The sequence below is a fragment of the Dipodomys merriami genome, unplaced genomic scaffold (genome assembly GCF_024711535.1).
Source record: "Dipodomys merriami isolate MVZ:Mamm:240054 unplaced genomic scaffold, mDipMer1.0.p SCAF_33, whole genome shotgun sequence".
NCBI lineage: Eukaryota > Metazoa > Chordata > Mammalia > Rodentia > Heteromyidae > Dipodomys > Dipodomys merriami.
Window position 1 is genome coordinate 9,716,831 of NW_027204826.1, and position 24,338 is coordinate 9,741,168.

Below are 24,338 nucleotides of genomic sequence, written 5' to 3' on the forward strand. Positions count from 1 at the left end.
TCCTAGGCCTTAAGATCAAGCCCAGGATCAACACACACACACAGACACACAGACACACAGACACAGACACAGACACAGACACAGACACACACACACACAGACACACACACACACACACACACAAGCTTAATTATGTCCAGTGAAATGAATTCATGAGGGCAGTTATCAATGGATGGGTGAATGAAAGTAGACCGGGGGGAATTTAATGACAGCTTTAGAGCTTGATACTACTTCCCTACCCTAAGCAAGGAATGAGTAACTTAGCAAAGCATAGGACAGTAAACCTTCACTACTTAACATTTAAAAAATTCAGATTGTGTGTGTGTGTGTGTGTGTGTGTGTGTGTGTGTGTGTGTTGTTCATGCATGCATGTCAGTACTGGGCTAGACTCTGTCCCTTAACTTTTTCACTCAAGGCTGACCTACTATTTCAGCCACACCTCTACTTTCAGCTGTTAGCTGGTTAGGTTTTTCTACCGGGGCTGGCTTCAAAGCCCAATCTTCAGATTTCAGCCTTCTGAGTACCTAGCATTACAGACGTTTTAGAACACTTCCCACTTAGTTAAAGCAATTTAAGCTTGTTTAAAGATCTCAATCCTTAATTTTTAACAACATGGGGAGAAAGATGAGCAGAAGGAGACATGTTTGAAGCAGAGTCTGGTACTTAAGAGTAAGTTTCCTGATAGACCTGTGTGTGTGTGTGTGTGTGTGTGTGTGTGTGTGTGTGTGTGTGTGTGTGTGTGTGTGTGTGTGTGTGTGTGTGTGTGTGTGTGTGTGTGTGTGTTAGTATTTTGGCAAATATAAACACAGTAGAACTTCAAAAAGAAACCTCCAATCAAGAACCTAATAGGATTTACTTGAAGTCCCTATCACACATCCAGACTATTGTCTCCATGCTACTTGTCCCAGACATCATCCAACCAAACAAATTCAACCAACCAAACTCATGGTTTACCTGCACCCATTTGGGCCCTTAATAAAGTACATTTTATTTATTTATTTATTTATTTATTTATTTATTTATTTATTTATTATTTTTTGTCAGTTGTGGGCTTGGACTCTGGGGTTGGGCATTGTCCCTCAGCTCTTCAGTTCAAGGCTAGTGCTCTACCAGATGGGCCACAGTGCTACTTCTGGTTTTCTGGTGGTTTATTGGAGATAAGAATCTCATGGAGGGGCTGGGAAGGTGGCTCAGTGGTAGAGCACTTGCCTTGCATGCATAAGGCCCTGGGTTCGATTCCTCAGCACCACATAAGCAAAAAGAAAAAAGATGGAAGTGGCGCTGTGGCTCAAGTGGTAGAGCGCTAGCCTTGAGCTGAAGAGCTGAGGGACAGCGCCCAGGCCCAGAGTTCAGGCCCCACGACCGGACCCCCCCACCCCCCACCCCCAAAAATGAATCTCATGGAGCCGGGCACCGGTGGCTCACACTTGTAATCCTAGCTACTGAGGAGGCTGAGATCTGAGGATCACGGTTCAAAGCCAGCCAGGCAGAAAAGTCCATGAGACTCTTATCTCCAATTAAGCACTTGAAAACCGGAAGTGGTTCTGTGGCTTTAGCGGTAGAGTGCTAGCTTTGAGCTGAAGAGCACAGGGATAGCGCCCAAGCCCAGAGTTCAAGCCCCACGACCAACAACAAGAACAAAAAAGAATCTCATGGAATTTTCTGCCTGGGCTGGCTGTGATCCTCAGATCTCAGTCTCCTGAGTAGCTAGGATTATGGGCATGAGCCACCAGCACCTGGGTTAATAAAGTACATTTAAAAAATTATCTTGAAGTAGTTGTACACAGGGGTTTCAATCCCACCAATCAATTTATGAGTACAATGGATCTTGATCAATGTCATAGCTTCCATAATTCTCTCCCATCTTTTCCCACCCATAAAGTACATTTTCAATGAAACTTTGAGACACTTAATTGACTAACAGTAATTGCTAAGCTTTTAAAACATTTTTAAAAAAAGTATTACTGTATAAGATACTCCATGTAGATAATCTAAAATTTCCACTTTTTAGTTAGTTAACTTGAATTTAATCATAACTACTTATTACAATGGACATTGGACTTTGTTTTGTTCTGGCTCTGCCTCTCCCCCCTCCTCTCCTTTCCTCTAGCATTGTTTGGATTTTTACCATTCTTGGACCAAAGCTCCAAGAATGTGGTTATCAGGTCACTACCAAATAGCATTTTTCTCTTGGGGCTTAGTGCATGCGTAATAGCAATGAAAGGGTACTGGGTAATAAAATATGCTACTTCCTGTTTCCCTTGGCTACCATGTCTAAGATGGATGGGAGCACATTCCTGCCCCTCTGTTTCCTTTTATTGACCTCGTGTGGGGCTGACTCACAGGTGAATGCCAGAGAAAAGGTTATCCCAGCCAGCTGAGGAGCAAGGCCGGAGCCAGGAAAGAGGGAAGAAGATTTCCTTGTTTGTTCCTAACTTTAGGCATTTGTATTCTCTCTCTCTCTGTCTCTCTCTCTCTCTGTCTCTGTCTCTCTCTCTGTCTCTGTCTCTCTCTCTGTCTCTCTCTCTCTCTCTCTCTCTCTCTCTCTCTCTCTCTCTCTCTCTCTCTCGCTCTATCATCTATCTCTCATTTATTTAGTCAGTTAGTGCTAGTTAGAGGGTTGGAACTCAAGCCTGGGTTTTTTTCTATTCAATAATGGAGCAAAATGGCTCACTTCTAACAGAAAAAAAAAATTACACCTATTGGGAAAGTAGTGTTTTCTGGAAAATCCTTCCCATGCATTTTTTGAATAAAGTCAACCCTATAACACTCTCTCATCTTAAGAATGCATCAAAAAGATGCAGTTGTATGGTAAATATAGTAGCATTGTAGATAATACATATTATATATACATGATATATGAATATATTATATTTGTATATATAATTATATATAACATATGCCATATAAACCTATGCATATATCTACATATATATATATATATATATATATATATATATATATATAAACAACTCTTCATGTCAGTACAAGGTTTGATCACTGGGTATCTTCCCTATAATTACGACATTTAAAAGACAGCCCAATATAAGGAAATATGTGGACATTTAAATAGCTAGATGTACATTTTAGAGTGTATTAGACAACTTTATTATCCATGGATCTGGAATAAAATTACAGGGTAGGAATAGGCTTAGAACTCAAGTACAGAATACTAGCAGATCTTGAAACATGGGTTTCTTCAAACATCAGGCTTTTTTTTTTAATGTGAGCACTTAGCTCTATTATTAAAGAAATGTTCCCATGTAATTTATGAGATGCCTTGCAAATTCAGGGTGATTATTTCTCATAAAAAGATGAATGCACATAAAGTAAATTTTAATAACTGGTTTAGTATAGAACCCCAAGTGTTTAAGTCTTAGCCTTAGGAAAGATACCTAAGGAGTTTTACCATGAAAACAAGAATTTGGAGTTTACATTTAATAATGATAATAATAATCCATAAATGTTATGCCATGCGCAGGTGATCTCTTAGAAGTTATTACTACAAGAGTTCTACATATTGTACATAAGTTCCATAGTGTATCTATTATCATTTAAATGAAATGGAAAAGATTGTTTTTGAGTCCATCAATAAAGAATGAGCATTTGTTAAACATTAAGATTTATGGGTACCACTTAAAAATCAAATACCCTTAATAATAGATATGCCAAGACATAGAGAAGATTTGTGGTGATAGCTTATTTCACACAGATGGCAGATGACATGTGTATAACATTTATCACTTCTGGAGTACTTTTGTGTATATAATTTCAAATAAGTCTTACAATCCTGTCATGCTATACCCATGACCATTTTTGGTTTTATAAAGGATTAACGGTGATAGATACATAACAAATAGAAGCTGCAGGAACAATTTTATCCTCAATGCAAACATAGGCACATCTCAGAGGAAATCACCAAGTTGGCAACATATAAGAATCAGCCTTGTATGATATTTTTTCCCCTCAAGATCAAAACAAAAGAAATAAAAGCATTTCAGAATATATAATATCAGTTGGTAAATTTGGTACCATTATTGTGCTGAGTTTTTTTGTTCAAGGTTGGTGCTCTACAACTTGAGCCACTTCCAGCTTTTTACTGGTTAATTGGAAATAAGAGTCTCATGGATTTTCCTGCATGGGCTGGCTTTGAACCTCAATACTCAGATCTCAGCCCTTGAATAGCTGGGATTATAGGCATGAATCTTCAGTGTCCAGCTTGCACTTTTTTTAATTTAAAAAATAAGTGTACACACATTCATTCATACACACACACACACACACACACACACACACACACACACACACACACACACACACACACACACACACACACACACACACACACACACACCAGGTTTTGAAACAGTTGGAAACCCTTTTAACAAAGAGCCCAACAGACACTTTATATTAAGCTCTAAAAAGGAGACAAATCTGAAGGGAATGGGGAACACTGCAATGATTAATCATGCATGAATGAACTAATTAAAAAATTAATTCTGAGCTCTTTAGTGACTTCAGTAGGAATACACTTGAAGCAGTTAAAAGACGTGGCATATGATGTGATAAATCAAGTGGTGTTTAAGATTCTATTCACAAACCAAGAGAATGGTTCATGTGGGCCCAGTTTGTAATTTTGTTAGTTTATAGAGTCCTCTTTCTTTCCTTCCTTCCTTCCTTCCTTCCTTCCTTCCTTCCTTCCTTCCTTTCTTTCTTTCTTTCTTTCTTTCTTTCTTTCTTTCTTTCTTTCTTTCTTTCTTTCTTTCTTTCTTTCTTTCTTTCTTTGTCATGGGGCTTGAACTCGGGCCTGAGTGCTGTCACTCAGCTCTTCAGCTCAAGGCTAGCGCTCTACCACTTGAACCATAGCACTACTTCCAGCTTTTTCTGTTTATGTGGTGCTGAAGAATGGAACCCAGGGCCTTATGCATTCAAGGCAAGCACTCTACCACTGAGCAACCTTCCCAGCCCTATAGAGTCCTTTAGTATCAAAGAATGGAGAAGGAATGGTTCTGCATCCTACTGGTTAATAATGGCCTTCTATTTTCAAAAGTATTATTCAGCAAAAGTCTTGTTTCTATGAATTAAAGACCAATTTAATGTATGTAATCAAAACCTACTACAAAAACAATGATTTGTGTTCATACAAAACCTATGTAGAGCTGGACACCAGTGGCTCACACCTGTTATCCTAGCTACTCAGGAGGCTGAGATCTGACGATTATGGTTTGAAGCCAGGCCAGATAGGAAAGTCCATGAGGCTCTTATCTCCAATTAACCACCAAAAAGCTGAAAATGGAATGTAACTCAAGTGTTAACATGCTAGTCTTGAGTAAAAAAAGCTCAGGTATAGTGCCCAGGGTCTAAGACTGGCACCAAAGAGAGAGAGAGAGAGAGAGAGAGAGAGAGAGAGAGAGAGAGAGAGAGAGAGAGAGAGAGAGAGAGAGAGAGAGAGAGAGAAAGAAAAATGATGTAGAAAGTTCAGGGCAGCTCTTTTTGTTCTTCTCCCCAAGTAGAAACAACTGAAATGTCCATCAATAGGCATGGTGTACCCAGGTTCAAAACACGTCTTTAAGAGGAAGTCTATTTTATTTACTTATTTATTATTTATTGTGCTGGGGCTTTACTTCAGGGCGTTTTAAAATGTCTAAGAAGCCAGGGATGCTATTATTAATGAGGTAATATAGGGTGGAAAATGGATGAGAATTTAAAAAGACTTTTGATGAAAGATGTTTATTTTACCAGCTTATTTATGTCCCCAAAATTTACAAAGCTGTATTATCTCTCATTTGTTAAAGGATCTCAGATTTAACTGTTAGAAAGGCCATGTGGTTTTAATACAAAAGGAATCACAAGGTTAATAGATTTGAAGGGATTAAGAAGCCATTTGATTTAATTCAGAATAGCCAGTCTCCCTCAGAGGCAATCAGAAGTTCACATTGAAAAGTTTTTCTGTGATGTTGAATGGCAACTTCTTTGTACAGCCACTTAAAGATAATGAAAAAAAAATGTTTTCTTTCAAATTTCAATGGGCAATAGTGTTTCATGCCTGTAATCCTAGCTACTCAGGAGGCTGAGATCTGAGGATGATGGTTGGAAGTCAGCCCAGGCAGGAAAGTCCATAAGACTCATCTCTAATTAACCATCAAAAAGCCAGAAGTGATGCTGTGGCTCAAATGGTAGCAAGCTAGGTTTGAGCACAAAAGCTCAGAGACAGCGCCCAGGACCAGAATTCAAGCCCCAGGACCAGCACAAAGATAACAAGTAAAATGGAATGTCTTCTATGAGTCCCTGAGAGGAGAGAAAATCTACAGAACCTATAGGAAAAAAAAGTATTTATAAAAAAGTAAAGCCAAGCTGGGCGCTGGTAGCTCATGCCTGTAATCCTAGCTACACAGGAGGCTGAGATCTGAGGATTGCAGTTCAAAGCCAGCCCAATAAACCATCAGAAAACCGGAAGTGGTACTGTAGCTCAAGTGGTAGAGCACTCGCCTTGAGCTGAAGAGCTGGGGAACAGTGCTCAGGCCCAGAGCGACAGCCCCATGACCGACAAAAACAGAAAACAAAAAAACAACAACAATAAAAAAAGTAAAGCCAAGAGTTCGTATCCATGTCGAGTTTTGGTCCTCCCTCATGGCAAACTTCTAGGAAACCAGGCCCTTCCTGTTCTGATGATGTGGTTTCCTCAGAGGCACATAAATAGTTCTCCCCTCCCCACACCCACCCCAAGAAAAGTGTTAAGAATAGAAACTGGGACCCTGTATTGCATCACAGTGCAGCTGTCGGTGTGGGCACTAGCTAGAGCAACTCTGGGACACTGTAGGACCAGTTTTCTGGAGAAGAGACAGGGAGTATACAGAGCACAGGAGATGGAGTTGGACACTGAGCAGACAGTGTGGTGCAAAAAGAGTGGTGGGGCCCTCCCCAAATGTGAAGGCGGGGTCTCCTATATGGGCAAGAGGAAAGCAGCAAGGCAAATGAGGAGTTGATAAGGGTATGGAGAGAAGACTGCAAAGACCTAGTGAAGGATTGTGATGCAAGTCAAAGGACTTCAGAGACTATGTCTTTAAGAAAGGTGGGAGAAAACCAAACAAAAGCATAAGGCATCGATGTTTATCTTTATACAGGAAGAAACCTTCCAGGACAGACTCCTACGCTGCCCAACTAGGAGCCATGATTCCCACACCCATCCTGAGACAAATTCAACTGGTGTGTGTGTGTGTGTGTGTGTGTGTGTGTGTGTGTGTGTGTGTGTTTGTGTGTGTGTGTGTGTGTGTGTGTGTGTGTGTGTGTGTGTACACTTGAGTACACCTTTAATTCTAGCTTTTTGGTGGTTAATTGGAGATAAGAGTTTCCCAGACTCTTCTGCTCTAACTGGCTTTGAAGCTCTATCCTCATATCTCAGCCTCCTGATTGGCCAGGCATACAAAAGCATGAGCTACCAGCACCCAGCTTTCACTGCAACTTTTAGAAGTTCTTAGCATACATCACTGACTCTTACTTAAAAGAGTTAAATTTCATGAACCTGTTGACAGAATTCATCCTGGTACATACTAAAGTAAAAAGCAATGTCTGATCCTATGGATTGCAGTCCAGGCAACCTTAGAGTTTCATAAGTTGCCTGCCTGATTATCTGGTGTCTTAAAAATTATCTACCACTAGACATTTATAACTTACCAAGTTCTTCATCTTTGCTAACAATTTTCATAATTGCATATAAAGAACAGTTTAATGTTTTTGGTGTTCTGCAGGAAATTAAATGACTTGTGAAGGCTCTTAGCAAAATGACTAGTATATACATATACATATATATATACATACATATATATAAAGATATATATATATATATATGCACATATATAGTGTTATTTCTTGATACTCTTCTTGTCATTTGAGTAGTTATATTAAGAGATACACAGACTCCACCTGGTACTGGTGTCTCACACCTATAAATCCTAGCTACTCAGGAGACTGCGATCCAAGGGTTGCACTTCAAAGCCAGCCTGGTCAGGAAAATCCATGAGACTCTTATCTCCAATAAATGACCAAAAAAGACAAAAGTGGAGCTGTTGTTTAAGTGGTAGAGAGCTATTACTGAGCTTAGGGACAGTGCCCAGTCCCTGAGTTCAAGCCCCAGGACTCACAGAGAGAGGGGGGAGAGGTAGGGAGGGAGAGAGGGAAGGAAGGAAAGGGGGGAAAACACCCACAAAAACAGGCCCAACAAATTCTACAATTCTCAAAATCTTGAGAATTTATACCATTATCTTTTCATTTTTAATATTCAGTTTATGAAATCTATCCCTCTCCCTTCTTCTTTTTAATTCATTAGAGTTGAAAATATGTCGATGAGATTGGAAGAAATCAATGAAAGAGAAAACTTTATGAAAACGACCCTACAGACTGTTGACCTTCGACTTTCTCAACTTGAAGAACTCTCCAGCAGGATGGTGAATGCTCTGGAAAATCTTGCGGGCATTGACAGGTCTGATCTGATCCAGTCAAGGTCCCGAGCTTCCTCCGAATGTGAGGCCACTTACCTTCTCCGCCAAAGTAGCATCAATAGCTCCGATGGCTACAGCCTATACCGCTACCATTTCAACGGAGAAGAACTGCTGTTTGAAGACACCTCTGTCTCCGTGCCTCCAGGGACAGGCCTCCGGAAGAAAACTTGTTCCTTCCGGGTGAAGGAGGACAAGGACCCTAAAGTCCATCTAGCTCCAGAAAGGCAGACTAGCCTGCACTTTGCATCAGGCCCCAGTCCCCCAGCAACCCCAGTTCACAGTCAACGTAAAGTAGATGGCACCACAGTCACTTCAGAGCCCAAATTAGGACCAGACATCGGCATTTCAACCCTAGATGATGAAAGGCAGGCCGACGCTAAAGTAGAGGAAATGATGTCCTCTGGTTTAAATGCAACAGATGTGATGTCTGGACAGAAGTCAGATTTTCCGAATACTCAGCTCACAGTGGAAACGACCAAGATAGAAGGCACTATTTCCTATCCATCGGAAGAAAGCAAAATCGCACGCTATTACCCAGATGACACACTCAACGCTTACAAAACAATGAAATCCAGAAGCTTTGTGTATTCGGAGGGAAGAAGACTGGTTGGTGGGTTTCACAACTGGGGTGCTGAGTACAGTTCAATCATGGATCAAGCCTGTCCCTCGTCCGTCCAGCAATGGACAACAGAATGGAAATATGAAGTTCAGAAGATCACACGTTCCCGTAGCACCGATATCCCTTGTAGGGTGTCTGAGGCTGCAGTTCAAGCTGAGCAAAGAGAGCAATCCACAGACATGGAAGATGACAATTGCTTTTCTCAAAGAGTCCCTCAGATCTCTCCAGTAGCCCTCCCTGCTACAGACAGAACTGGAAAGGAGAACTTACTGTCCGTGAAGCCACAACAAACTTTGGGATTCCCATCGCCAAGGTCAAGAAGTTTCCATGGCCATCCCAGGGCTGTCAAGTGCATTCAGGGGAAACTAGATAGATCTGGACATGCCAGCAGTGTGAGTAACTTAGTAGTTGTGTCTTCAGTTACCATGGAAGAAAGAAACATAAAGCAGGAGAAAACTTCCACTGAAACTGACTGCTAAGTTTGTATTCTGATAGGAAGGAAGGAAGGAAGGAAGGAAGGAAGATCGGAAGGTCACAAATGGGTGCCATTGTGGCGATCTAAACGTGATCAATTTCTGGAAATGCTTTAATTAAAAGACATTGGAGCTGTGTGCTGGTGGTTCATGCCTATAATTCTACTAGGATACTGAAATCTGAGGATCACAAATCAATGCTAGCCTGGAAAGCCTCTGAGACTCATATCTCCAATTAAGCACCAGAAAACTGGAAGTCAAGCTGTGGCTCCATTTCTTATCACTAGTCATTACTAATACCACCACCATCACCAACTCCTGATATTACCCCCTGCTCAAATCCCAGTGGTTCTGGGTATGAGCACTAGCCTTGAACAAAAGAGCTCAGGGACAGTGTCCCAGCCCTGAGTTGAAGCCCAGGACAAAAAAAAAAAAAGACATTTGAAACTTGGACTTGAATTTTAATGCATTACACTTAAAGTAATATGTTGTTAGTATACATTAATAAACCAAATTGTTTTTAATCTTTCTTTCTTTCCTTTCTTTTATGCCAGTACTGGGACTTGAAGTCAGGGCCTCATAATTCCCTTGGCTTTTTCACTTGGCGCTAGTACTCTCTCACTTGGGCTACTGTTCTACTTCGACTTTGTGGTTAATTGTAAACAAGAGTCTCAAGGACTGGCAATCCTCAGATCTCAGCCTTCTAAGTAGCTAGGGTTATAAGTGTGAGCCACCAGTGATGGCTTTTGGAGTTGGTCTTAGTTGGAGCAGGAATGAAAGTGAAAATATGCCAAAGGAGGTAAATTGGTTAATTACTATACAACCTCCAAGTTCCTAATTCATGAGGGCCACCAAATAGCCTACGAAACGTTTTTAGCTCATCATCAAGTGACTTAAGGATTAAAAGTAACCATGTACGAAAGAGAACTTAAAGATAAAGTAAACATGAAAGAAAAAGAAAAGGGAAGATGAAGATAAAATTAGGAGGGGCACAAAGTAAGAAATGGAAAGGAGCCATCCATGTAGGTTCTCACGTGGATTTTCTGTTTCTATTTTAAAATTTCACAATGGAGGAAAAGTATGCAATGAAAGCCAAATTACTTTAATAGTGTAGGTGATGAAGATTTTTCGTTAGATGTAAAAATAAAGTACCAATATGCATTTTCTTTTTGTCCTCTGGCAAATGCACACTGTACCTCTGTCTAGGTGATTGTGCAAAATTATAACTAAAAACAGAGACTGCCCAAGGGTAAGGATATAAGCTGTGAGGATTCAACTTGAAGTCAAAGCCAAGCAAAAAATATACAGGTAGATCTCCAATATAGAAACTTTTACTGGGAAATAAAGATTGTAATCTGGAACACACAGGCCAGTGTGGCCTCTGTGAACAAAGAAATGAGTCTTATTGGGATAGAGAAGTCTATGTAAGATACTATAAAACACAGTTCCTTGGACACTTTTCAGACTTGCAGGAGCTGGACAACAAAGATGGCCGAATATAGTCTTAAGCTCAGAACTGGTAGTTTTATCAGTTGTGGAGTAAAATTATTCTTTAAAATTTTTTTTGTCAGTCGTGGGGCTTGAACAGAGCCTGGGTGCCATCCCTGAGCCTCTTTGTGCTCAAGGTTAGTGCTCTACCTACCACTTGAACCGCAGTTCTACCTCTGGGTTTTGAGTAGTTCATTGGAGATTCAAAAGTCTCATGGGGACTTTTCTGCCTGGGCTGGCTTTGAACCTCAGTCCTCAGATCTCAGCCTTCTGAGTAGCTAGGATTTCAGGTGTGAGCCACTGATGCCCAGCTTAAAATTATTCTTAAAACTAGGAGAGTTGATTCCTTGATTTGGTTCTATATGTCAGCTCTGGGAACCAAGAACTGAGAATCTCAATTTTTTTCTCATGGACAGTTGGTTCATTTTAGTGCTGGTGACTCCTTTTTTTTTTTTTTTTAAGCTGGATGCTGGTAGCTCACACCTATAATTCTAGCTACTTGGGAGACTGAGATCTGATGATTGAGGTCTGAAGCCAACTCAGGCAGAAAAGTCTGTGAGACCCTCATCTCTAATTAGCCAGCAAAGAGCAGCGAAGAGCAGAGGCTGTCACTCAAGTGGCAGAGCACCAGCCTTGAGTTTAAAAAAAAAAAAAAAAGGCAAGCAAGAGCACAAGGCCCTGAATTCAAGTCCTACTAACTGATACCCATGAAAAGTGACTCCATTTTATCTAACAAATATTCACAACACAAGCTCCTGTCCTATCTATCACTAGGTCTCCTACAGGAATTTGGGCTGGGGTCACTGTCTAGGAAGTCCTGTGGACACCCTACCAACTTTACACCATTGACTATATAATTAGGAGTGGAAAGGAGACTTCTCTGGCTAGAATGGAGGTTAGAGTTAGACCCTGAGCTGGAATATCACTCAAGAGTTGTAGTTGTTGTTTGGGGGGTGGGGGGGTGTTGGCCATGGGGCTTGAACTCAGGGCCTGGTGCTGTCCCTAAGCTCTTTTGCTCAAGACCAGTCCTTTACCACTTTGAACTACAGCACCACTTCCAGTTTTCTGGTGGTTAATTGAAGAGTCTCAGAGACTTTCCTGCCTGGGCTGGCCTTGAACCATGATCCTCAGATCTTAGCCTCCTGAGTAGCTAGGATGACAAATGTGAGCCACTGACTGAGTGGTGATCACAAATGGAAAATGTTCAGAAAGATGATCAATGCTCCTCATCTGAGGCACAGGAGCTTACACCACCATTGGACTGGCAAGGGAGGAAATAGAGAGAAGGGAGACTGGATGTTCCATTAATGCAGGTAGAGATGAGACACGGTAATCCATAAATGTGATTGACTCTCACATCCTAAAATAAAGACAGATTTTGATGGTCAGAGTGGAATCCCTGAACTGGGCTGAATTTATTTGTTTTTAAAAGGCTGATCTATCATTGCTTGGGGGGGGGGTCGTCTTTGAAATTAAATAACTTATAACACTCATTTAGGGGGGAAAGAAAAGCGAATCACTTTTTGTGTCTTGCTTCTTTGAAACGAATCCATCCCGCTTCCTATCTGATCCAGTATTTGGATCTCATTCCTAAAACCTTCCTTTTTGGTAATACAACAACAACCACCAAACCCTTCCAGCCTCGTGCGGACTTCTCGGGACAGGGGCCGGTTCGGGTGACAAGTCAACAGGTTTGAAGAAGGTGGAAGCTCCTCTTTGGAATTCTCCACCTCGGTTCATCACCTGGAGACCTCAGCTCAAGCCTGGGGCCTCGCATGCCAGACGACAGATGGGGTGGTGAGGGATCCCAGGTGCGGGATCTCGGAAAAGGGCCGATGGCACCAGAGTCCCCTCTCCTCCAACCCCACGCTCCTCCCCAGCGACTTCGACAACAACGCCCGCCCGGGCTGGGTGACCAGCGAGCCGGCGGCCCGCTGCCTCCTGACCCCTACGAGCTTCCGTAGCGCCGCGCGCAGGCCGCCGTGAGCCTCGCGGGCCGCCGTAGACGCGTCGGCCCAAGGCCGCGTTTTCAAAATGGCTGTCAGACCCCGCCACCCGCGGTACCCTCGCTGAAGGCCCGGCAGCGGCGTTCCGTGCCCCGAAAGCCCTTCGGTTCCGGGCTCTAAAACCCGGGGCCGAATAGCGGGCTGAAGAGGAGGGCGGCGCCGTGCGTGCCGTCCCCCGAGGCGGGGCGCGCCGAGCCCCTTCCGGGGATGGGCCCGGCGCCACCCGGCTCCTCCCCGCCCGGGCGGGCGCTCGGCGGAGTCTCCGCCCGTCAGGCCGCCCGACGGGGCGGGCCGCAGACCGGGCCCGGGCCGCGGCGCCGGGAGCTCTGAACCCCGCCGGGCATCAGCGCGGCCGCCGGCCCCGCGGCTGGAGGCGGCGGGCGGGGGGGAAGCTCCGGGCGGGAAGGCGGCGGCGCCATGTTCTCCCTCAAGCCGCCCCGACCCAGCTTCAGGTCCTACCTGCTGCCGCCGCCGCAGGTAAGCGGCTCGCCGCGGGCGCCGCCCGGCTCCCGGGACGCTCGGCGGGTGTGTGTGTGTGTGGGGAGGGGGAACCCCGGGAACAGAGACCTCCCCCCCTCCGCATGCACACCCCCGGGGGGGGGCCCCGGCGTAGCCGCCGCCGCCGGTCCCTCGGCCCGCGGGCCCAGCTCTGCCCCGTGACCCAGCGATCGGAGCTGGAGGCGCCGGGGCGGCCGCGGGACGACGGTCCGACGTCCCCACGGCGGGAGTTGCGTCTCCCGGACGGTGGCAGCGCCCGCGGCCGCCTGGCCGACGCGGGGTCCGCCGTCTGTCACACCCGGCCGCACGCCGGGAGCTGCCCCCGGGGGAGGTTGGTCGGGGTGTTTGGACCGTCGATCGGGCCCCCAAGTTCGATCATGGGCCGATCTTTTTTTTTTTTTTTTTTAAATGGTGTTGTTTTTTTTTGTCATTTTAATTTTCTTCTTGTTATTGTCGAGGTGATGCACACAGGGGTCAGGTAACGAGTACCTTCATTATTTTTTTTTTGGACACCGTCACCTCCTTTGCCCTCGCCCAGATGAACAGATGAAAACCTGGCAAGATGCATGTGTGGGTGGTGATCGGTCGCCCCTGTCATCCTCTTAGAAAACTTTTGCCGCTGTGTCTTAATGGAAAAGGAGTTTGGATTGTGTTTTAATGTGTTCCTGTGTTTCAGACCGATGACAAGATTAGCTCCGAACCAAAGATTAAGAAACTGGAGCCGGTCCTTTTGCCAGGTAACTCACCCCCCCTCCTCCCCCCAAGAAGGATTTTTTAAGTCGTTCTGGTAAATAATGTGTTAGGTCTAAGATTGTTCTTCTCAGTGGTTTAGCGTGTGGTTTAACCTTTATTTATTTCAATCTGTTCTCCCACTTAAAATAAATCTAATGACTTAAGAGAAGCAGAAAGAGTTGGTGAGAGATAAATGGTGTTTCTCCTTGAAAGTTTAAAAGCATCATAGAAAACTGTCAAGCTTTAAACATCTTCATTGTCTTCCTGAAATTGTCTTTTGGAAAGGAAGTATTTAATCACTTGTGTAATTTAATTTAATTGCTTGAGTAGTGAAAGTTCTTTTTGTCTTACACATCTGTCTGCAACTTAATGTATTCATGATGAATAGTCTAATCACAATTTTAATGTGTTTGGATGGTCTGGAAATCAACTTTTATTAATCAACAAAGCTTAGTGAACTTTGAGTGACTTAGTTGGCAATTGTTTTTCGAGGCTGTCAGCTGTATTTGCAAGTCTCTGTGTTTCAGTTTAGAATGGGGTTTCTCTGTGGAGGCACTGTGGACAGTTAGTGCTGGATAGTTCTTTGCTGTGGATGACTTGACAATCTCCCTGGCCTGGACCTACTAGATGTCTCTAGTACTTTGGTCCCCTCCTACTAGTTGTGACCTAATTGCCCAACCAAAATGTCTCCAGGCATGCTACGTCTGTTTATGTATGTGCATGTTGTACCTATACACAAGCAAGCACCTCCAGGGGACAAAATCTTCAGGTTCAGAGTTGTGTTTAGAAGAACTTAACCTTTAGAAAGACCTTAGAAAGGGGCTGGGAAGGTGGCTCAGTGGTAGAGTGCTTGCCTTGAATGAGGCCCTGGGTTCGATTCCTCAGCACCACATAAGCAGAAAAAGCCAGAAGTGGTGCTGCGGCTCAAGTGGTAGTGTGCTAGCCTTGAGCTTAAGAGCTAAGAGACAGCACCCAGGCCCAGAGTTCAGCCTCATGAGGACCAAAAAAAGAAAGACCGTTGAAACAAAGGTGTGTGGAGAGAGAGGCGGAGAGGGAAGATTATTGGTACTCAAGAGTTTAGTTTTAGAGCATACAGAAAACAGAACCCTTAATGGTTGGTATTTTTGAATTATGTAACAATCGTTTAATTATTAGGACATGCCAGTTGTTTAATGAGATTCTTGGGGGAAGTAGCCAGATACTTAGGAAAGCCTATTTGAAACCTGAAATGTCATCAAATACCAGATTGTATGACTACCATCAACACTGAAAAATGTCAGCATTGTTACTTAACACCAATTTTGGTGAAATAATGAGAGGTTTATAGGTAGCAACAGAACACATATGGGACTTTGAGAACTTTAAGTTTTAAGTGGAGAAAAAATTATTGAAAAACATCAACTTCTGGTTCCATATGGTAAATGCCAACTCATAATTTTTTTCAACTTTATTACAGGATTTACTTATAAGTATTTTCCATTGATTTTCTCAGTGCCTTTCACCCAGTGTTTATTAATTAATCCTTGGTACTTTTCCTTGGGAGTGAACAACAGAATTACTTAGTAACTCCTGCTCCCTGTGTGTTAGAATTAGTCACTGGAATTTAGAAGCAATGGGAAATAGTACTCATCTTGAGTGAATGAGTGAGTGCCTGTGAACTGTTGAGCTTGTTTCCTTGACTGAGTGAACAGACTTCATTTAGGCTCTAATTTCCCTCTCCTGGTGCTAGGTTTTGACATTGAAAAACAGCATAGTCTTAGTTACAAATGTTACTGCATGATTTTAAAAAAATTAACTTTTAAAGTTAAGGTATGCTTATGGAAAAGTATTATTATCAATAAGCTTAAAGAGTTTTTTCCTTGAAGGGTCGTTTTTTGTTGTCTTCTTTTTTTTACATGCCAGTCCTGGGGCTTGAACTTGAGGCCTGGTGCTGTCTTTGAGCTTTTTGGCTCAAGGCTAGTACTTGAGCCACAGTTCTACTTCTGTCTTTTTTCAAAGCTTGGACTGGCTTCAAACCACTTTGCTCAGATCTCAGCCTCCTGAGTAGGTAGGATTACAGGTGTGAGCCACTGGTGCCCAGCAAGGGTTTTTTGTTCTTTAAAATTACTAAAAGCTTACTCTTTACTGAGAAATCAGTTTTCTGGGGAAGATTTTAAACCCAGTTCCTGACTGGATGTCATTTATTTGTCCTAGAAGTAATAGCAACTTCTTTTTCTTTGTTTGGCCATTCTTTCTCTTTTCTTCTTTTTTCTTTTCCTTTCCTTTTCTTTTCTTTTCTTTTCTTTTTTTTTTTTTTTTTGAGGCTAGGTCTTGGTAAATAGCTAGACTGGCCTTGAACTCACAGTCCTCCTGAGTGAATGTTTGGATCAGGGGCAAGTGCCATCATACTCTGCTAAACAGTATCTTCCTTCAGTAACTGGCTAAGGAACTCTGTCCTGTGCTAATTTTTCTTGCTTTGACTCTCTAGTCACATCTGTACATGCATACATGGTAGTTCTGTCCCTCATCCTTCTAGATCATTGAGCTAAGCCTGAATTATAGTGTCTTCCTGACTCTTGTTGTTACTTATCTGTCTTCTTCCCTTTCCACACTCTTCCTAGATGTGTTCTATTTGGCCACCCTTTTGTGTTGTATTCTCTTTCTTTGCTTTACCTCCCATGTCACTTCTGTTCCTACTCCCAGAACCTCTGTTGCCCCTTTTACCCTTTATACTTGTAGTCTGGAAGACTGGTTGTAGAAAGCAACAGACTTTCTGGCTCTCCAGCCACCTACACTAGTGTGGCTAGAGATGTAGCTTGGAGGTGCATCTTGATTGGTAGAGGGCATGTACCTAGCATGTATAGGCTATGCATTTGATCCCCACCATTGCACACATAAACTCATAGGCCTAGCCTAAGAGGGATTGATTAATGCAGTTTTGACCTTTACTGTGAGAAATCAAGGGAAAACTTGGCCAAGTCACCTGTGGCTTTACCCAGGCACACAGAACAAGAAGTGATTGTTCCAAGATATAATGTTGCATGCTATGCTCTGGCAAAATGCCTCGAGTCCAAGGATATCCTACTCTAGTTGCCCCAAGTTTGAACTTTTGATTCAATAAGCAGATGAAAATTAGAACACAAAAATCAGTTGTTTATTTGTGTGTAGTCATCATGTGTTCTGATCGGATTTAACAAGATTAAATTTAAATTAATGATCCTCCTCAAGAAAAATGGAAGAAAATGACCAGTAGTTTAATGTGAATTGTGGTTTGTGTTAATAATTTTCAACAGTTCATGAAATTTAGGGAGATGAAGATTGTACTCAATTCGGCTCAGTGATTCTGACGTCTAGCATAGTGCCTGAATGTGGGCAATATAGAGATATTTATTGAGTGAATGTCTGAACCCTAGATTGCCTGCCTAAACTGTGGTCGTAGACGCCATGTGCCCACACAGACAGACCAGCTCCAGGATTTAGACTTACTTCATGCTAAATATCTCAAAAGAATCACTTTTGAGCCTGTATGTAATGTGTCTTCTTCATTGGACAAATAGTTCAGACCCACCTGCACCCATCAGATGTGGTAAGAGGGATGATAACCTGCCTGCCTGCAAGCATGGGCGCAGCTCTGCTTCTGGATATTTTCAGGTTAATACTAAGGAAAGAAACCTTGTTTTGGGCAATGCTTCAGTGGCTACAATTCCCGAAAAACCTGTCCCAGAGTAAAAAATCCCCTGAGGGAGTGGACTCATGGCGTTCAGCTCTGGGAGTTTTATTGTCTGTGAGGTCTAGCAAACACAAAGCCACAAAATTCTCCTTTTCGCTATAACTAGTTCCAGGCAAGTTTCTGACACTCAGACTAAGATCCTTAACTAATGTTGCTTACACAGATCTTCATAACAGCTGTTTCATGTAAGGTACCAATTTACCTTCATGTAATGGGAGAGCAGGCTGTCATTTGAAAAGGTTAAGTAACCCGCCCAGTGTCACACAACTAGCAAGGGCAGAACCAGACTTGTGCGCCCAGCTCCCAGGCTGGGCCTTTTGCCACTAAGCAACACTGCCTACCTTGCTGCTCTGGTGACAGTGGGTACAGACTTATGCTTCAGAGCAGTGGATTGGATATCACCCTAGAGGAAATTTTCCAGTGAGGTAAAAAGAGCCCTGACCTTACCTTTGCCCTTTTCAAAGCAGTGACAGATTTTGACCCAGCTTGAGGAGGAACTTTCAATTTCAGCCGCCCGCAGATGGAATGCTTTGAGAGGCAGGGGACTTCCTTCTGCTAAAGCAAGAATGCCAGCTGCTTTGTGAGGAGGACATAAGATTCCCAGGGAATGGGGTCTGATGGTTTTTGCTGACTTCTAGCCCTGAAGCATGATCTTTTTACTGACCCACGAGGTGGGAGGGAGGAGAGTTTGAAATGCTGTGACTAATACTGATGAACTGCTTTGTTGTCCAGTGGTTGCTCAGTGTTACTCAGCCAAGTGGTAGAAAGGTAGGGATTCTGCCCTTAGATAATTTTAGCCCAGAAAGAGAATGCTTCCATAAAGGAGAGCAAGGGTTGTAAGGGCTCAGAGGGAGTCATCTAAGTCAAATTTGGGGGGCCTCATGGGGCATCTCATTCTCACATTCTCAGGGAATGTGTGCTGAGTCAGAGGGCCTGCTCAGCTGAGCCCCTGTCCTAGAGTCCTGTGTCAGGACAGGTTTTTCTTCTTCCCCTCTGCAATGCCAGTCGCACTTTCCTATGGAGATCAACTGTGAGATGGGTAATGAATGCCCTGATTGTCAAGTCTTTTGTCATCAGAGCAGAGGAGAATGCAACCACGGGCCATCTGGAAAATGAAAACAGCCCTTGTTGAATTGAGGCTTGGTTTATTTTTTACATATTCACTGTTTGGACCATTGATGATGTACTGTTCTGCCCAACTGTAAGTCCTCGTTTTGCTTGTGAATCTCTTACAGGCCACCCCAACAACAAAAAGAAAACCCCAACTGCCTTTAGGATGTTGTACTGCCCTTTGAAGATGGCCACACAGATGATTGTAGACTGATTGTGGTTTTACTTCATAGATAACACTTATCAGACCACTGGACTGGTAACATGCCCTTGGGGCTTTGAACACTATTTCCAACTTTAGTATCTTAAAAAAAAAAAATACCTAAGCCCTGTGCTAAAATTTTAGTGATAAAGCCAGGAGCAGCTGTTTGGCAAAACTAGAATGGTTTTCAGTTTTGAGCTCTGTGAATTCAGTTATGGCTGGCACTTTGTATAAACCAGGACTAATACTTTGTCTTTGTCTCTGATTTAACAAAAAACAAATGTGAACTTATCTTCATTCATATAAATACCTAAAACAGAGAGGTTTTTGTTTTTTCATTAAGTGTGTATGTATGTGTCTGTGTCTGTGTCCCTGTGTGTGTCCGTGTCCCAGTCCTACTGCTGGGGCTTGAATTCAGAGTTTGGTGGTTAATTGGAGATAAGAGTCTCACATACTTCACTGCCCAAGCAGGCTTTGAACTGCAGTCATCAGATCTCAGTCCCCTGAGTAGCTAGGATTACAGATGTGTGAGTCACCAGCCCCTGGCTTCTTTAATCTTTAAATAGTTGTACAAAGAGTTTACATCTACACACTAGTTAATGAGTACAGTACATTTTGATCAGTGTCACCCCTTTCTTTGGTCACCTCTATCTTTCTCAACCCCATCCATATCCTCAAGTCATGTGGTTTCATTTTTCACATATGTACATTGAATATAATGACTGAATCTTCTTACCCTTCCTCTATTTATCTGCCCTCCTCTCAAAAAACCGCCATGTTCCAACTTCTGGCATTTATTGTGTTAAACTGTTGGTTGTTCAGAAGAGTTAGACCAATGTCTTAGCATTAGGTTTATAGTTCATCCATAGAACTGAAAAATGTTTGGAACTGTCCATTCCTTAGGCCACTGGGACAGGACCTCAGTCTCGAATTTTATTCCTAAGTTCTTCATTCTCTGTGCAACTTTCCACTCATGCTTGGAAACTCTTCCCTAAGCCTCCATAAACAAATCTTTCTTAAGCTGGATAAAACCCCAAATTGTTTAACTACTATAATTTGCCAACACTGCCTTGCTGACTTGGTGTCTTACTGTTCCCCAATACTGTATATGCTTCAGACAGGCTATCTCCTACACTTGATTCTTTATATAGACTTTTGTCCCTGTTGTCAGGCATTTTCTGATATCTTCACCTTCTCCCTTCAGGACTGCAGCTAAGTCTCCTGTCCAGACTTGTGCTGTGACCCTCATACTATACCTGTTGCGAAGAGCACTTGCTACCTCTGCTGCTTAGTTGTATTGTTTGTAACTTGCAGAATCAGATCCTGCCAGTACCAGTGACAGTGGCTGGCATTTTGTTTACATAGTTTTGACCTTCCTATAATAACTTTTAGGCCACTTTAATTCCTGAATGTGTCTAAAACTAGGGTGACCAACTTGTCACCCTAGCTTGCCCTGGACTGCCGTGACTTTCTGTCAGTCCCATATCCAAACGTGTCACCCAGTTTGCCTCTATAATCTACTTTTTGCCCCCATGGAACATATAATCTTGAGCATAAGATAAGTACTAATTTAGAAATATATATATATATGTAAAATTATATCTGTGATGAGTGCTCAAATTGCAAGTTTATAATGCTCATGAGGGGATTTAATCTAGCAAGACTTTTTGGCAGTACTGGGATTTGAACTCAGAGCCCTGCATAGCACTCTGCCACTTAAATCATGCCTCCATCCCTTTTTGCTTTTGTGATATTCATCATTTTTTAAAATAGAAGATAACTTTTGTTTTGTTTTTGGTTTTGATTGGGGCTGGCCTGCCTACACAGAAATGGGCAGAGCTTTAGGTCAAGAGCGGGAGGCTTGTATTCAGAATGGAAATTCATCCAATGGTTTGAACAAGAAATTTGACCTGAGCATATTTGAATTAAATCTGCAAGTAGATGTTGGGGATCTGTTCTTTAAACAGTGAATCTTGAAAAATTCTGAATAAAAGTTATTCTTGCAAGAGATAAATTATAACTTTTTGTTAGGGAGAGGATTATTTTGAGACTGTTTTCATTCTTCATGAATTTATCGGTGTCTGAGGAGTATCAGTGAACAGGTGCTGGGTCCACTATTACTGGGTTTTATAATGATGAAATACAACTTTCCTACCATTGCTGTGTGAAGATGGATGGTTTAAAAATATTCCAGGGTCTAATTGAGTTTTCAGTCTTGAAATTAAGGTTTCATGGTGGCTAAGCTTGAGATAAATTATAGTTACTCTTTTCAAAAATAGGTTATAACTTCTTTTTTTCTTACATCTATTTCTCTAATGTTTCCTTTTAACTCAAATTTTATTGTAGTTTTATGACTTACTAACATAATTTGAACACAGAGGCATACTTGATTTGGCTTTCTGGAATATATTCTGGTTTTCCTCTCTTACAAATAGAGAACTGTTATGTTATAACAATACAAAGCACTTAGAGCATTTTAAGCAGTGACTCTTCTTTCTTCCTGTCACTATTATCACTTTATAGGTCACACAGTGACAGTTGACATTTTATGGCTGAGTTGTAGCTCTGCCAGTGATGTTGGTTTTTTGTTTGTTTTTAGGAGAAATTGTTGTGAATGAAGTCAACTTTGTAAGAAAATGCATTGCAACAGACACAAGCCAGTACGATCTGTGGGGGAAACTGATCTGCAGCAATTTCAAAATTTCCTTTATCACAGATGACCCAATGCCATTACAGGTGCGTTATTTGTACACTGTTTAATTGAGGCAAAGCTTTGACTCCAAGCAGTGCATTTTGTTATATAAATCACAGGTATGGAAAAATTATAAAATTTGTCAATCAATGATTAATATATTGGTAGTGTATTTGATTAAACTGAAACTTAATAGAATCTTGAGACTTCCTGAGGAATAGAATTAGTGGGATGCTGTTTTTAATCCTTTGTAGTCATTGGTTATACTATCTTTTTGTCTTTTTCTTGTTTTGCCTATACCAGTTTTGAACTAGAGGCCTCATGCTTGGCTTTCTTGCTCTGCTGGCACTGTACCACTTAAACCATACCTCCAGCCCAGCTTTTTACTGGTTGCATTGGAGCTGGAGTCTCAAAGATTTTTCTGCCCAGGCTGGCTTCAAACCACAATCCTCCAGATTATTTACTGAGCATGAGGCACTGGTGCTCAGCTGGTTAGATATTGTTTTCAATGAGGGAACTACTTTTTTCTCTAAATCTTACTTATAAAAGCAAATATTTTCTTTTTTACTAAAAATAAAGAGAAAAATTCAATTATTTAGGAAATTATCTTACAAATGTTGAATTTGTTACTCATTTCATAGATTTTTTTTTTTTGAAAAACTAATTCTTTCCCCAGAAGCTTAGTTTCTAGAATTGTTTAACGGTGATGAAATTTTTGTCTGATAACCCTGTTGCTATCTTAAATATTTACTGGAAAGTGGTTCTACCTCCTTTTGGTTAAATTAAAAATTCTAGATTTTTTTCACAATTATTTTGTTTATATTTGGAAAATAAAACACTTTTGCTCCTTAGATCTATATTTATAATAATAACTGTTTTCTAATGAAATTCTTGTATAATTACTATATATTTTTGACTGATCTTTGTGTAAATATATTTATTGTAATAATTCACTAATTTACTGCAATATATTAATCTTTTACATAAACACACAAATGCACACACACACACACACACACACACACACACACACACACACACACACACACACACACACACACACACACACACACACACACACACACACACACACACACACACACACACACACACACACACACACACAGGCTTGAACTAAGGTACCTCCAGCTTACTTGGGATAGCTTGAGTCCAGTACCAGTAGTAGAAAAAATAAGCCAGTGCCATAAAACAACAGGTCAGTAGTGCCAGCTGTGACCTTAGTTTGACAATGGATATAGAGTGTTCATTAATGTGAAAACATTGAGCTCTAGTTTACTAAAAACTTTTCCTAAAGACTTTTATTTCGATCCCAGTATTTGAGAGGCTGAGGCAGGAAAATCAGAAGTTTGAAACCAGACAAGGCTCATAGCAAGGCTTTCATAATTTTAGTAGACTTTATGCTCTAGAGAGTTATTTCAGCTATAAAATCTCCATTGGTGGCTCATGTCTATAATTTCAGGTACTCAGGAGACTGAGATTTGAGAATCCAGGGTTTAGAAACAACCTGGCCTAACAAATCTAAGCAACTCTAATCTCCAAAAAATAGCAAAACCTTAGAAGTAGAGGTGTGGCTCAAGTGGTAGAGTGCTAGCCCTGATTAAAAAAGCTAAGTGAGCCAGGTACCAGTGGCTCAAGCCTGTAATCCTAGCTACCCAGGAGGCTGAGATATGAGAATTGCCATTCAAAGCCAGCCGGGGCAGGAAAGTCCATGAGACTCTAATTAAACTACCAGAAAACCGGAAGTGGTGCTGTGGCTTAAGTGGCAGAGCACTTGCCTTGAGCTGAAGAGCTGAGGGACAGTGCCCAGGCCCAGAGTTCAAGCCTTATGACCAAAAAAAAAAAAAAAAGCTAAGTGAGAGTGGAAGGCCTTAGTTTAAGCTCCTGTACCAGTCCCCTGCAAACAAAACTCCATTGCAAAAAAGAATATGATTTTACCATACGAGCCTAGGATTGATCCTTTTTTTCCTATTTTATGACCATTTTACCCTGAATTGGATTTGCAAGTGTTTGCCAATGAAGTAATTGATTACATTACATGAAGTGTAATATGAAGTGTATATTATAGTGGTGTTGTAGTATACATTTTTACTTAGTTTCATTCTGTTAGAACAGAAGTAGTCCGGAGCATGCATTTCTTAGTCTCTACCATTGCATTACTACTGAGGTATGTCCTAAGATATGTCCTTCTACTGATGCTCGCAGCTTTTTATTACTTGTTAGAGACAATAGTCACAGTTTCTTACCACATCTAAAAATAAGGCTAGTATTCCCATCATAAGGCTGTTGAGCA

The 24,338-nt window shown here is 41.9% G+C and overlaps 2 protein-coding genes and 1 long non-coding RNA gene across 4 annotated transcripts in view; 2 read left to right on the plus strand and 1 right to left on the minus strand.

The window, feature by feature from the left end:
• The window catches only part of Trpm1 (transient receptor potential cation channel subfamily M member 1), a 74,259-nt gene extending 64,223 nt beyond the window's left edge, over positions 1 to 10,036 (plus strand). The window contains exon 27 of the mRNA XM_070043104.1: positions 8,327 to 10,036. Coding sequence (XP_069899205.1) covers positions 8,327 to 9,596 — 1,270 coding nt within the window. The 3' untranslated portion in view covers positions 9,597 to 10,036. The remainder of the gene's footprint in view (positions 1 to 8,326) is intronic.
• The window catches only part of LOC138842013 (uncharacterized), a 43,886-nt gene extending 30,263 nt beyond the window's left edge, over positions 1 to 13,623 (minus strand). For both annotated transcript variants that reach the window (XR_011376561.1, XR_011376560.1), the window contains exon 1: positions 13,544 to 13,623. This is a non-coding gene — a long non-coding RNA (uncharacterized lncRNA). The remainder of the gene's footprint in view (positions 1 to 13,543) is intronic.
• Mtmr10 (myotubularin related protein 10) overlaps positions 13,341 to 24,338 on the plus strand; it is a 40,160-nt gene continuing 29,162 nt past the window's right edge. The window contains exons 1-3 of the mRNA XM_070043103.1: positions 13,341 to 13,561; positions 14,259 to 14,319; positions 21,935 to 22,071. Coding sequence (XP_069899204.1) covers positions 13,502 to 13,561; positions 14,259 to 14,319; positions 21,935 to 22,071 — 258 coding nt within the window. The 5' untranslated portion in view covers positions 13,341 to 13,501. The remainder of the gene's footprint in view (positions 13,562 to 14,258; positions 14,320 to 21,934; positions 22,072 to 24,338) is intronic.